The following is a 15,225-nucleotide window of genomic DNA, read 5'->3' on the forward strand; positions in this document are numbered from 1 at the left end:
TGGTACATGGAAAAAGTAGAGAAACTTAAAAAAAGAGAGAACAGAAACTGTTTACCAAACAAAAAAGAGATCGGAAACTACACGTTCCAAAGATAAAACTATACTATACACAGCAAGCAGTATGTGACTGTTGCTGGAATATCAGTATACAACTACTTCCTAATTCTTTCCTGCCATATGTCAGTAGAACCCAGAAACAAAGTAATAGCCTTAGATTTGCCAGAAGACAGTGAATAAGACAAGATCTCTGCACTTAAAGGTAAAATGGAGGTTCTTGGGATACACCACTGCAGGAAAATTTCCTCTTTCAGAGCATTAAATACTGCCAGAGCAGTTCACAAGCAGCTCGCAGATTCCTGAGGCTGAACAGGCAGCTGTCTTCACACAGAACAGGGCAGTCAAAGGCAAAGGACCTGACTTTAGGAATAAAAGTGCTAAATCACACCTGGTTGAGGGATTCCTAGCCACATACAGTTTCAGTTGTAATCACTAGCTCAGCATGTAATAAGAATGTTATCAAATTCAAGCATAGAAAGTAAAGCCAGAAGAGAAAACAGCATTCTAGTAGAGTCTTGTAAATGTGACTTGAATGAGGTGAATCTGGGGCAATAACTTTCACATTATATTGTAGTTTTTAGATAAGAAGCACTATCATCTAAATTCATTCTTATAGTAATCAAGTCCCACAGTTCTGCTTTTCTAGTAAAGTCTATACAAGGTCGGTAAGCTAAAATAAATGGCAATACTTTTGTAACAGGAACAAGGAGTTTACCCCTTCAGGTATGCAGAATGCCTGTTCGGCTACATCTCACATTCCAGTGCCTCATTCCCTGAATAATTTTAAAATACATAAATTTTAGCTACTGAATGTGAATCTAATCAGTCAACCCTTAAAAAAAGGGAGGCCTGATGATATGATAGGAGTGTATCCTCAATTCCCACAGGCACCAATAAAAAAGGACACTCCGCACCTTCCAGGTCTCCAAAGACAGTGGTGGCACACCAGATTTCAGCCTATAAATCAATATAACCAAGTCAGTTTAGTCCTTACTTGCATTCAAATGTCATGACCTTTCCTAAGGCCAGTTTGAGAGTTTGTTTTTACCTTTCCTCTTTCAACTTCTTTTGTTGTCATAACAATAACCCGAGAATTCTCCTGGAACACCATCCTCCAAAAATCATTCACTGTATTCTGTAGGCAACCTTGAGTAGCAATGTAGCTTTTTTTTGGCTTTGAGTTGTTGCACTTGGTTTCAAACTCAGGCTAGAGAAAAAACAATTTAACAAAGGGTGACAAATGGTTACAAGACTAACTTGGATTTAGGCTAGTATGTTAAAGAGTAGGCATGAGCTGTGCCAACAAGATTCCTGTAGGTAGGAGTATACTTACCATAATAATATTAGCATTGATATAGTCTGAAACAGGTTCATTTGGATCACCATCATGTAGAACAACTCTGGTATGATCAACTGGAAGAATACATATATATGTTAAGCACTTGCATCCTACTGTTGTGAACACACAGCTATTTTTAAATATCCCACAGACAGATACATTTCTTACTGCTACCAGAAGCTATTAAGTTATCGGACTCAGTAAGTTAGCAGCTAGAATATTCAACCTTTCCTCTTTTGCCATCTCTTAAAACAAGTGGCCAATTCATAACAAGCTAGATCAAAATAAGTGTTCATGACCGCTAGTAACTCATGAGTACATGGACAGTCAAGCACTAAGTCAAGGCAAATGGCCACTGGATTTGCACCAGGCAGTTTTGTACCACAAATTAATCCTCTTAAATTTAAGCATTCCAGTTTGCTCAATAACAGTTTAGGGATGTGACACTTTTAAATGAAAGCTGAAGATAAAAACAGTATTTGGGAATTGAAATCGGTATCTACAAAGTGCAAATGTTTGAACACAAATTGGAAATTGCACGGGCTAATACTGACAACATAAGAGGGGAAATTATCACTACAGAGAAGAAAAAGCACAGTGGAGATTAATTAACCCTGTATTTACCAGCTAAGAAAATAAAGCATAGAAACGTAGCAGGCTTACATTATAATGAAAGAAATCAATACTTACAGGGTAAAATGTTTTTGTATCTATTTTTGTTTTTGTTTTCTTGACGCTGACCTTCTTTACGACTATAGAGAAGTTTGCATTCTTGCTGCTGTAAAGTCTAAATTAAAACAGCACAAATAACTGGTTTTAATAAAAGCAGTATGGACTGTTTCACCATTATTATAGCGATCCTTTCCCACAAAAATGATAATACTTGATTATAATGCCAGACAGTCAGAGAAAGAGAGGGGTACTGGATTTCTCCATTCAGACTTAGTACAGCATTGCTTCCAAGGTATATAAGAAACACAGGAGCAGGAGTAACAAGGCAAGCTATTTTCCACCTGATAAGTAAACACCCCTATTAATTCAAAGCCTCTTTAAACCACAAACTAGAACCAGCAAGTCCTCATGATACTGTTCAGACCAAGCAGATGCAAGTTGCTCCCTTAAAGCTTTTAGCTGTAAAATACTGTGCAAGGAAAACATAACTGGTTACAAAGGAGCACAGCAAAATTTTGTCTGTGGAAATCTGGCCATCTTAAAAGGCACACGAAATAAACAAAATAACACAAGCAGCGTTCTACAGAGCAGGTTCAAATAAACATATTTATCACTAGGTCTTTCTCACCAAGCATAAAAGTTAGGAGTACTATTGCATTTCTCCTTTTTGCGGAATCAGACAGGTGAGTTAAAAAATTTCCACTGAACTGGCATTAGCTTTAGTACCGATAAAGATTAGTAACTAATGTATTCAAAACATTGCCAACCTGCAAAGGAGTAAGGCACTTTGTGATCCAGTGCTTCTCTACCTGAGCTGTACTGGATTCCTCTAGGCCTTACCAGCCTTCTTCCACTCCTTCAGCTACAACGAGTCTGTAGTAACACTGCTGGAAAGCCCCCAGAACAAGTCCCTGAGATTACAAAGGCTGTGTTACAGCAACACCACAAGACCAGATCCTTGCAAGCTGCAGCCAGACCAACTCTAGACAACCAAAGAGGAGGAAGGAGCATACAGAAAACCCAACAAAGCACATCAACACAAGCAACTGTATTTAAATATCAAGCACAGTGAAAGTCCTTCAGCAGTTAGAAGCAGAGTATTAGGAAGATATTCTTGTCTGTTCCCCCAGAACAAAAGCCCACAGGGGAATGCTATAGTATTTTCAAAGGTATGGATGAGACAGGTAAAATGCCAATGCACAACCCACCACCACAGCCACATAGCACTTTAATTGCTGTAATTATTCTCTTATACCAACACAAGGCCATTTCCCTAAACCAGTACAAAATTTTGCCCAGACTTTCTCATGTTACCCTGTTGGGGGATAAGGGGGGTGCATCAGATAACTACAAACAGGGTTATCCATAAATCATCCTGGTGCAGAAACAATAAACCTGCATGGGGATTTCTCCTGTTGGCAAGAAGCTAATTTCTCAGTGCCTGGTTCACAATTAATGACAGGGACAACAGCAATTCCATACTTCACAGCCATGTTGCTTATTAGCAAATCCCCCTACTTGCAATGAAGCTGGAGGGACCAGAATCTCAATGTCTTTGTTCCAAGTTTTAATCCCAAAAGCAGTACTGGCCTGACTAAAAGGAATACTCACGCTTTGGAAGCTGCTCCCCTTGTTATTACCACTCTTAATAATCTTGCAGAGATTGCTTTTACTTTAAAGCTTGGGCATGTCAGGCACATTTCCTCACTTCTGTTTCAATCTCTGTTACTGTTACCACCTCACTTAGTGACCCTGGACAATTAGGCTCATCCTGAAGACAGGGAAACCAAAGAACAAAAGCAATATAGGAAAGCTGCCAAGTTTTGTGCTTGTGAAGCAAAAGACCATATCCCCATATGGGATTGCTTGCTACTACTAGTGATGGGTGAAACAGCACTTTGCAGTAAGCTCACCTCTTGCCACACTGCAAGAGTCTTTCAAGTGCCATTATCACAGAGCACCTTTATATAGTATTAACTTTTGAGTCTCAGCCAAGTGAAATGCTAAGCAAAAGAACCGAAAGCTAAACTTTGCTAGCAGGTTAAAAAATGGAAACAATTAAGAGTGTGGAAACCATAGCTTCAAACGTCTTCACTTTATACAGTTAATTATTATTGCTTTGAGCATCCCTGAGGAGAGATCCATGAGCAGCAACGACTTCTAACAAGCCCATTAAGAGATGTACACAATGCAACAATAAATCTGAAACATAGTCCTCAATTTCACTGCAACATCCAAGCATTAAGCTCACCAAACAGCCATTTTTCAGAAGGAAAAACATTACAAGGACTTAACATTTCTGTCTAGTGGTTCATGGGACAAGAGGTACATTCTTAAATATGCCTGAAGACAAGTAATTTATAACTACCATCTGGACTGCCAAATCATAAACAGCACAGGCAGAGATCCATGGACAACCTGGAGTTTGCCGCCCTGCCTCCTGCCACCAAGGCTGACAGCTATAGCTTACCTGAGGTGAATTAAAAAGCATGACTATAACTGCTATGCGGTTGCTTCATTTCCAAAGACACAGTGGAAAAAAATAAGGTTTAGTGCTGACCTCACTAACAGGAGTGAAAGAGAAAGAGAAGTGGAATGTCTCACAGGTAAAATCTTTCGTTTCTTACATTTACTTCTTCTGTAACATTTCTGGCTTGCTAGCAAATACTCTTCTTCAGGCAAGCCAAAAGACAGCAAAAGACTTCCCCTCTAAGGACCGACTGATAAATCCATTACAAGACAAATTTATTCAACAAAGACCAGAGGTCAGAAAAGAAGTCGTAAGTGTCAAGTAATAGTTCAGTCATATTTCGTCAAATCAACAATCCATTCCTAAACGCACCGCAGAAGAGTGGACAACAGTCCAGAAAAAGAAGAAAAACCAAAACATTAATTCACATAGCTTCTAGTGAGCCAGCACCAATTACAAGGAGGGCAAGCCAACAGGGCACACTTTTTCCTTTTTATGCCCTCTGAATAAGAGTAAGGTAAGCTTAGAGTCTCCAGGGAAGCCAACAGATACCCTTTGCTTGGCTAACTTGCAAATGTATGTTCAGGCTAAACCATGCAGTGATCACAGGCACAACCTACATGACTGTGTCATGATATGATAAAGCACACCACTAATCAGTCTTTGCAAAAAGCACTTCATTCCCATATGCAAGTTTTAGCTATTAGAGCAGGTGCGGCTAATCTTCCCAACCCTTCAGGCCCCATATCAAAGTTCCCATGTTGAACTCTGCAAGAAGAGCAATTCAAAGGTTGAGGCCAGTTTACCTGCAGGCAAAGTTCACAGGCAACAGATGAGAACTGCTCCCCAGGGGATCCACCGCTCTACTGTTCAGGTAAAACAGAGTCCCAAGTCCGCAGCAATGGCCAGAGTAGACTCTGCTGGCTTGCTTCCCCCTCCAGGTGGGACTCTGACTGTTCAGCAGTCCTGGGTCAAGGACTGCCCCCCCAAACTGGGCACAGGGGAAGGGAGAGGAGAAAGCTTAATCCTCATTTTATGATTTCCCCACTGCCATGACCTCACCTTCTTGTATTCCATCCACATTCGCAGTGAAATGTATCACCTCTTTGGCAAGAGTCTTTTGCTTTTCACAGATTTATTTTTCTCCTCCTGACTCAGAGCAGATTGGACAGTACATTCAGCTAATGAATATGTCTGATCAAAAAAGTTTCTTCAAGAACAGTTGCTTTGCTAATCCGTCACTATTCAAGAAGTTTCTTAGAATAGCATTACACAGCCAAAACCAGCCTCTCTGCCAGAGATCAGGACTTTCCAGTTTCCTGTTGCCATCTGCTGGTGGACTTCCAGATTCCACTGTGGTTTTCTTATGCATGTATGGTATAAACCAGTCCATTATATTTAAGACACTTATAAAGCTTTTGGCCATGACCATCACATGCATGCAGCTGTTCAGTGACTCCAGTTGCCAGAGATGCATTAGGACCCAGGCTAGACTCACGTAGTTTGGAATGTGTTGGTTAATGCTCATACTTAATTTGCTCTGCTTGAAAAATTTAGAGTTTCAGATGTATTTTCTTTCAAATATAAGTAGCTCCCTGAAATCATTAGGGCTTCAAAGAAGGGGAGAGCTGGGCCAGCACAGCTATGTTACACATGCAAGAGGTGTGCAGATAAGACAGAAGGAAAGGCAATGCTACTTTCTGGGAGGGAAATGGGATTTTGGCTGCAGGCAGAAATGAAACACCCAACAAAACAAAAATAAATCTCCAGGAGTCAAAGGAATACATATAATCAATGTTGCTTCACCTTATAGCTTGCTACCGCTACTGCTTCACAATAGTTTTAAGATCCCCAAAACCAGCTATCAAAACGCCACAAACTCAAGGGCAAGAGCATATATTGACTGAGAAATCACACTGAAGTTTCCGTAAAGCAATGGTACCCAACCTCCCAAACACAGCAGAGTGCAAGCCAAAACATTCTCTGCACTGAGACATGCAACAGAAAGCACGGTGCAATCCCCTCCATATGCACAATACATCTGACATATTCCAACTACATCAGATATAGCTTCTGTACTAGTACTCGGGTCACCAAGAGTAACGTAGGCTAGGAATTAGTCCTTTGCCTCCAGAAACATTAATCCAGCCTACAGACCTCTTGCTGTCCACATGAAGAAAAGGAACACAGGAATGAAGCTGATTAATTGTCCTGGTGGGCCAGATATGGTTGGACATAAGGCTCCCTCATGATGAGGAGATATTCAGGAGGGATTGTGCTAGGTACTGAATGAATAGTATTGAAGAACACAATTAGCTCTCAGAATCAGGAAAAAAGGCAAATATTTCAATCATTTTACTAGCAGACACAAGAGTGGAACTAGTAAAATTTTAACCCATGCTGTACCTGACACAAGAGATGGGAGCAAGAGCGTGGATCTGAAGCAACGGAGAGGGAGATGAGATGAAAAGTAACAAACCTAACTTTTTAGTAGCATAGAGATTTAATACCATAACGCTTGGAATGTAATGAAGTACCTCAAATTCTTCCCAGAAGCCCTGCTTGACTTTATCTGTAGTCTCTGCTAGCTTGCTTAGCTCTCGCACTCTGCTTTCAATCTCTGCAGCATTAATACGGGTAGTATTCAGAGGCTAAGAAAAGACACAAATATTAAACAAAGGTATAACAAATGACAACTGTGAGAAGACAGTTAAAACACAAATCCCCTACGCTAAGTATATTTTATATAGGCAATTCTGGGATCCAGGCATCTATTTGGACTTCAAAACTTTACAATTCATACAATGAAGGGCAGAGAGGGTAGAAAGGAAGGGGGCAGGGAACAATTGCTTTTAGATAAAGTCTCACGGTTGTTCTTCAATACATTAAGTTGTCTCATTTCTGGACTAGTCCTGCAACCCCTATGGACCATGATGAAACCAAGAGAAGTTCTGCAGGCATCAGAGAGACAAGAGTCTATCCTTCACAGGCACATAAAAAATTGTTCTCGTTTAAATGACAGACTTCATCATCCAGTTTCACGAAGTTTAATTCTTCATTTTTGCATTAGGAAATAAAAAAAACGATGTCTCACAAAACACATGGAAAAGCCTGCACTTCAAGAATATATGCTGAAGGTAACAAAGCTTAGTGGTGGTCTTCTCCGCTCACTCACCTGCTTGAGTTGCAATACTGTGCCCAAAGTTTCTACCATAGGGTTCTTCTTGTAATGTTCCACTAGATCTGTCAGAGAGTCAAATTTCTCCCCTCCACCAACATCGTATTTTAGATCCTTGAAAGACAGATGCTCATCAAAATAAATGCACTTCATACAATGAAGTCTACTCTAATATCATCTTTAGGCTATTCGAGATATGAGAAATTCTCTTTAAAAACATATGTAGAAGAATCTAATAAAATCCTTCTGCTAAGGGATGGTAGAACCTTAATAAAAAGAAACACACACACCCTATGGAGGACATTATCCTTTTTGTCATCTAATTGAAAATCATTTTATCTGCCTTTTCAGGAGAGCAGATTCCTTCTGAACTGAGGTTCAGTCAGCTCAAGCAGGCTACCTGAGCTACATGATCAGAATCCAGGAGGTAGCCTTGGAAATAAATTCAAATTCCTAAAAGAGCATCACTGGGTCCTGAAAGACTGGTATTGACTGCCACCATCCCTATTTTAAGGAAGCAATGCAAAGTTATTTTCCTCAGTATCATAAATGCTATCAGTAGTTAACTGCAAATCAAAGAGGTTCTCTCAAAAAAAAAAAAAAAGAAAAAAAGAATCCTGGTAGTTTAGCTTTTACAGTCTCAGTAGGTGATTTCTATCTCCAAACTATTTCTGTTATTGCATTTTAGTTGTTTTTAAACAATTAAGATGTTGCACTGTCTTTTAGGATAACAGAAGAAAAAGAAAATGACAAAATCTGCCATTTTTTTTTTAAATAGCAGCCCACGGGCATATATGAAAATATCAAAAGGCTATAATTTAATTATACTTCAGGGAAGAACCTTATATTAAATTCAAGTTTTAGATCTAAAAGTGTTCCTTGGATTCAATACTCAAAATTTTCACAGAATGTTGATCATCTATCAGGTGCAACTTTATAAACTGACAGAAGAAACAGACAGACTTGGATGGATGTCTATTTGTCCAATTACTCGTATTTTTATATAATTTATCCAGGAGACTGCAACTTGCTTAAGAAGATTCATGAACATGAAAGGCTTCATCAGCAGAGGATTTGAGACAGACTTCTGATGCAATCAAAAGCAAATCTATTAGAAGGTACTTGACAGCATAGTATAGTATGACATGATGCAGTCAGGCAAGCAGTCAAAAACAATAAAACACTAATAGAATTTTGATGCTATCAAATTAGTCAATTTGATCAAACAGATGATATATAGCACATAGAGTACCACAGGGAAAGGGGAAATGTATTCAGCTCTGTAGTGAAGTGCAAGATGGCCCTCCTGTTAGAATAAACCCACTGCCCATGGAAGTAGCCCTGTTTAAGAAGCTCGTGCTTCATCATACCTGGCAGTGAATCATGACATGTGTCACTTTGGATTTCCCATCATTACTCTCTCCTTTATCATCTCCTGTCCGGACAGAAAGAACAAAGTCCCCAGGGTGGCTTTGACTCTCACGCACAAGAAAGCTTCCATGTTTTCCTTTTTCTGTTAATAGTTTTTCAGCTTCTCTTCCAGAGAGATGCCCATGAAACCACCTTTAAATAAAGTAAGATATAGACAGGTACCCTACTTGTCATTCCAGCCATGGCTGAATCCACTTGTTCTAAATATTTATTATAAAGTAAAACACTTATGTACACTGAAAACAATGTCCAGATCTATGGAAAGCCTCGGTTTATAAAAAGAAAAAACAAAATAAGTCTTGGAAGTGTACATGTACATACACATGAGTGATTACAGAAATACTTCAAAGCAAGCACTGAAATTTGCATTTCACGCAAGCTTCAAATGAAGCTTTGATTTGGATCCTTTACAACAGTCCAAACGGATTCCCTGGTGTCCAATAAATACGAGCTTACACTGCAACCTTTTCTGCAGTCAAGGCATTTATTCTTCTTTTATTTCCTTCATGAGAATGCACATTCCTGATAAACTTGTGGGAACTTAGCATCTTTGAGACCTTACCCCTCCATCACATCAGGAACTGGACAGGATAATCATATCAATCTCATTTCTTCAAGAAACATGGCCAAAAAGGCAATAATCCTCCCCGCTACTGTTAAATACAAACCATTCTAAGGAGTGAGAGAACTTGTTTTAATATTTTTCCTTGTTTTTTCACTTCTGAGAATAAACTGATATCCACTGGCCATAGAGGTTTATTTCTGACATACACATACTTCCTCAGTACATGTCAAATCTGAAGTCTCAGATTCTCCTGATTAGCCATGCTCCTAAAAACATGAGTTTGAGCAATTTGAGGATTTGCATGTCATTCACTTTCTTACACATAGGCCCGCTGCTGGAAAACTTGTATAAAGTTATGCCCAGAAATATACCTGGGAATTCCCTGCAATAGTAGCAGCTTCAGAAAGCTTTGGGAGAACTTCTATAATAAAACATTCTCCCAGTAAAAATAAAGGGAACTATGCCCTCTTTTTTGGTATTGTATCACTCCAGGAAGAAAGCCCCAGAACCTATTTTCTTCAGCATAGATTGTTTTACCTTTAATCATGTTTATTAGTCTACTTTGCAAGTAAACTCACTGAAATCAGTGGCACCACTTTTAGTACAAGATAGCGGCCATCCTTTCATCAAATGGAAGTTGCCTGTAGTGCTAATAGGGATAAAACATGCATTTATTAAGAAGTGCACGGATGCTAAGGTTTTCACCACTATTTCTCTGACCTTTCAGATGTAGGATCAGCACAGTTCAGCGGATATTTCAACTCTATAACATCTCCATTCTTTTCCTTGAGCTGTCCATGATGTTCCATATAATATTGGACTAACTCAGCCAACGTAGCAAACTTCTCTCCTCCATAGAGGTCATAGTAGTCTCCTGTGTTCTGGATCTTGATGTGAGTGACAGCTCCAGTTCGTCTAATATTTGAAACAAGGGAAAAAACCAACACAAGTCAGCTGATTTCCAATCAATCACTTTTATATTTAGTGTTCTGTTGTCTGTGTTAGAGAAATCCATACTTGCATTTGCATCACTTTCCAACTGAAATATTGCAGAATAGCTAAGCTAGTGCACCTCTGAAGTGTGCTTCAGCCACATTTCAGTGGCTTGCAAGAAGGGGAGGTGGCTGTCCAACAGTCAGGAAGAATAGGAAAAAAAACCAACACTTAATTCCATAACAAAGGAATCCTTGAAGCCAGCGTAAGCTCTGTGGCCTCACAATCTCCGATAAAAATCCCTCAGACCTCTACAAATTGCACACACAAGCACAAGGGGTGGAGGGGTAAGGAGAGAATTCAGCATTCTCAAGATGCCCAGAGCTTGTTTGCTCCTTTCCCTAGAATTTCACACTAACTGCTAAGATCTCTCCTTCAGTAAACAGTTGCCTTTGCCTGATGTAAGTCATTTGCTCCCACAGTCTCTAGGTATAAATGAAGAACAGGTCTCTGTCCCCTTCTGCTCAACAAGGCCCATTATCTCAAAGGTATCCAAGCAGCATTATTCTTATCACCAATCCCACTTTTCCCTTTCCCTTTATCTACTTCCTCTTGCCGTCCTTTTCCCATCCCTACCACTATACACACAGTGTCAGGGGACAAGTGTTACAAAATGCCTATTTTGGAAGCTGAAATAGCCCCACAGTTGCCCTTAAAAACTTGCTGACTTTTCCTGTAAGAAGAGAATCTGGATAGCATTTTCTTGCATGTGCTTGATCAGTAATTCATATTATCTCTGCTACTTTTAAATGGTTATCAAATAGATTTTTAAAGGGCTAAAAGTAATGCTATTACGAATCTACTTCTGCTTCCCCTTAACTTTTTCTGTCTCTGCAGAATCAGAATTCACCACCCTCCAACCTATAGTTTCCCCAAGTTGGACAAAAGTATTTGAGAACCTCTTCATGGAAAACAGGAGTTTAAAAAAAAAAAGAGGAAAAAAGTGAACAGACTAAAAAGTGACCCACATGTTCTTTCATCTCTTACAAGTAGTTAATTTACAACTCCTTCCCCACAGAACAGCATCAAATGCAGACTCTTACCAATTTGGGGAGAAAGACAAAAAAAATATTTAAACTTACCTAACAGAGAGTGTAAAGTCTCCTGGGTTGCTTTTGCTGGGCCGTGCCAAAAAACTGCCATCGACTCCTCTTGTTAACAGTAGGTTTTCTGCCTCCACCCCAGTAATATTTGGATGAAACCATCTATAAAAGGTTAAAAATAAAGAGTGTTAATAAATAAATAGAAGACCTTCTGGTTTTCAGAGTTAACTTACATTACAAGACTAAACAGAACAATCTAAAAGCTTCAAAACCAGGAAATACTGAATTTTTTTCCTAAATTAATAGAGTATCTACCTTAGCAGAAAGTATAAATTGTTCATTTCATATTACATTTCAATTTTACACATTGGTAAGCGATGCTTTGTAAGTGAAAGAGACATCTATACATATTCAGACTGCTTGGATTAAAGTGATATCAAAGAAAGGTCTACAATATAAACAGAGACCACAAGGCATGCATTTTCCTTACTCCTGGAAGACAGGACACACAAAGAAACTTAAATACAATGAGGAAAAATACTTAAAAATAAAACAGAACATCCAAAGTGACACTTGACAACACTTTAAAGGTTAAAAATTTAACAAAACCTCATGCTTTAGGGCACAGGCTGACCACCAGCTGATAGGGGTCAGGAAGGAACTTCACTTCTGGACAACCTATTCGGTTGCCCAGTCTTCTTCCACCTTCCTCAAGAGAACGCGGTGCTGACCGCTGCCAGACACAAGAGCACCGCTCTGCCTTCTAACTACCATGGCAATATCTCTGGTCCGAATATATCCCACTTAAATACAAACACCGAGGAATCTCATATTGATATTCACCACCCACAAACAGCCTTCTGAATGACTAATGTAGTGCCCTGCCAAAGGAGAGCTGTATATGGTCTATATCTAAGAAGCTCAGTGTCCCCACCTATGGCATTAACTTTAGAGAGACTTATTCTTAGCCATTCAGTTAACACATCTGCGTTTTCTCTTATCTATAATCAAGGATTTTTATTGCACTCTTGCAGTACTAAACTACATCTGTGTGTTGTGGATGAAAGGCGTTTTTAAATGAGGCATGGTTTTAGAAGACAAACTTAAAACAAACCAAAGCACCACACAGCCCAGGGACAGAGATGTGAACACAGCAACTAAGAATTGGTTTAGTGGCTTTGTCAGACTTGTATTTGGCAATTAAAAGATCACTTTATTTTTCAGAGTTGCCATAAATCAGACACTATGCAGGGCACAAGTGAAAACGCACATCCGTTATCTGCAGAAAGAACACAGGCTACTCCTCTTTGTACACAAAGTCCTTAGTTTCTCCAAAGTAAAGCAAAACATTAAGGCAAAAGACTCTGCAACCAATCTCATTACAGATATGAGTGCTATATCTAAAAAAAATTGCATAGCTTTTCTGATCATTCCTCATACAGCCAGCATTTCATGCTAAATTGCTAAAAGAGCAAAATATGTGAGTGCATGTCTACATTTAGTGTTATTACTTCCATTGTTGCAGCAATTCCTTCTATACTGAAAAACTGACAATATTGCTACCAAGGCCTTATCCAGCCTATTCTCTTCAGGCACAGATTCTCATGGAAACATTCTGGAGTTTCAGAGATTCTAGAATATCCAAACGTCTAGCAAGTCATTCAGTTGGGAATCAGGATTACTTATGTACCAATTCCATTTCAGAAGTAAATTATTCTTCTTGTTAATCTTGCTTTTTTTCTAGTTAAGGATATTCTGCTTGCACCAAGAAAATCTAGTGAATAGTACCACATCTTAACTGAAGAACAACAGCAACAAAAAAAACCAAACCTATGCAGCACGGGTCATGAAAAAAAAATTAAAAAATACTTCCAAGTTATTACAACAAATGGGAATGAATTAATAAATAATGCTACATTTATCTAATGACTACTCAAAGGTCAAGAAAAGTTCTGTTTTGATGCAGTCTCACAAAAGGAACCACACAAACGTTGGCACTTGGGATGAACTGAACATCAAATAATATATTTCAGAATATGATTATCAGCTTCTGCAGACCAACCTACATATTTACCAACTTCTATCCCCAAATTTTTACCTCCATTAGGGGAAAACAAAAAAAAAACAACCAAACAAAATGCAGCAACATTTTGAAGCGTTTATAAGCGTTTTAAATACACATAGGATTCAAGAGACACCTTGGCAAGTTTTTGAGTTTATACCCGAAAATGTATAAACATACAAAGGAGAAATTATTGGAATCAGCCCTACAGATTTATTATACGGTGACATTCCATAAACTTTAATTAATATCTTCTCTATCTTACCCTAAACCCTAATGTATCTGGAAGTAACTGTACACGAGTTGTTAAAAAGATGTAAAATAACAGAAAAATAATAATTTAATGAACAGAAGGGGCTACAAATAACTTGTGCTTAAAGGACAAGTTAAAAAGATGATAGATTGTTTAAAAACAAAAATCTCACCCCCACATATATGCACACTCCTACTTAAGATGGCAAAAAGTAAGTGTAGCAAAAGAAAAGCTACATCTGGGAGACCGATGGAGTTTATTGCACTTTATGTAACTTTTGTTCTAATGGTAACTTGTACTCCTGCTCTCTCATCTTTGTATTTTTGGCTTTGAGTAGGAAGATGCATTTGTCAGCCACCCCAAATAGAAAAATGGGGGTGTTAGTGATCTCTGTTAAATGGTTCCGGACCGGTGATCAAGATCACTTCATTTGAAGTACTGCCATCACATGTGTGCTTTTGAACCTTGGTGGCTACATCCCTTCCAAAACGGGAGGAGAGCGCAAAGGTGACTGCAGACACAGATACCAGTAACATAAGCCCTATAGAGGACTTTCTCTTACACTTCCTTTTATAGGGATGGAATGCATTTTAGACTTTTTTTTCTACTTTCCTTCTTCAACCTCTATTAGGAGCAGGTGCAGAGGCTATCCCAAGCAAAGGACATCACAGCCAATAAATACAATCAAGAAAGTAACACGTGCACACATAAACCCACACACTAATTAAACTAGCTGTCCTCACTATGCATGGAATAGTCCTTACAGCGGTTCTGATTTGGGGGTTCAGCAGCATACCATTCCAAGTCCCTTATTAGTTTACAACAAGATGAAAATGTTGGCAGAAAAGTAACCAGTGAAACAGCAGGGGTCTCATTTACAAAACGAAGGTGATATCAGCTGAGCAAGAAACCTTTTGATGAAAATTAATATATGGTAGGAAATACAGCCTTGCTACAAGTCTCTTTTTTTTTGTTAGCATAGTCCAGAAAAGATCAGCAGGATTTGTGTTTTATAAGTCATACATTGCCAGCATATTTCTCTCTTACCAAATTGAAGACAGAAAGCAAAAAAATACACATTTTTCCATGCTGTGATTGGGCTTTTCTAATCACCTTTTCAAGAGCAGGAGAGATTAAATCAGTTCAGTCTCAGCTGTCACAA

At 38.9% G+C, this 15,225-nt stretch overlaps 1 protein-coding gene across 1 annotated transcript in view; it reads right to left on the minus strand.

Moving 5' to 3' along the window:
- PTPN11 (protein tyrosine phosphatase non-receptor type 11) overlaps nucleotides 1-15,225 on the minus strand; it is a 30,938-nt gene that overhangs the window by 14,171 nt on the left and 1,542 nt on the right. Inside the window, exons 2-9 of the mRNA XM_072879650.1 lie at nucleotides 11,788-11,910; nucleotides 10,433-10,627; nucleotides 9,087-9,279; nucleotides 7,714-7,830; nucleotides 7,076-7,189; nucleotides 2,087-2,183; nucleotides 1,391-1,470; nucleotides 1,106-1,264 (exon numbers count right to left, since the gene is read on the minus strand). Coding sequence (XP_072735751.1) covers nucleotides 1,106-1,264; nucleotides 1,391-1,470; nucleotides 2,087-2,183; nucleotides 7,076-7,189; nucleotides 7,714-7,830; nucleotides 9,087-9,279; nucleotides 10,433-10,627; nucleotides 11,788-11,910 — 1,078 coding nt within the window. The remainder of the gene's footprint in view (nucleotides 1-1,105; nucleotides 1,265-1,390; nucleotides 1,471-2,086; nucleotides 2,184-7,075; nucleotides 7,190-7,713; nucleotides 7,831-9,086; nucleotides 9,280-10,432; nucleotides 10,628-11,787; nucleotides 11,911-15,225) is intronic.

Source organism: Ciconia boyciana, chromosome 15 (genome assembly GCF_034638445.1).
Source record: "Ciconia boyciana chromosome 15, ASM3463844v1, whole genome shotgun sequence".
In the NCBI taxonomy this organism is placed as follows: Eukaryota; Metazoa; Chordata; class Aves; order Ciconiiformes; family Ciconiidae; genus Ciconia; species Ciconia boyciana.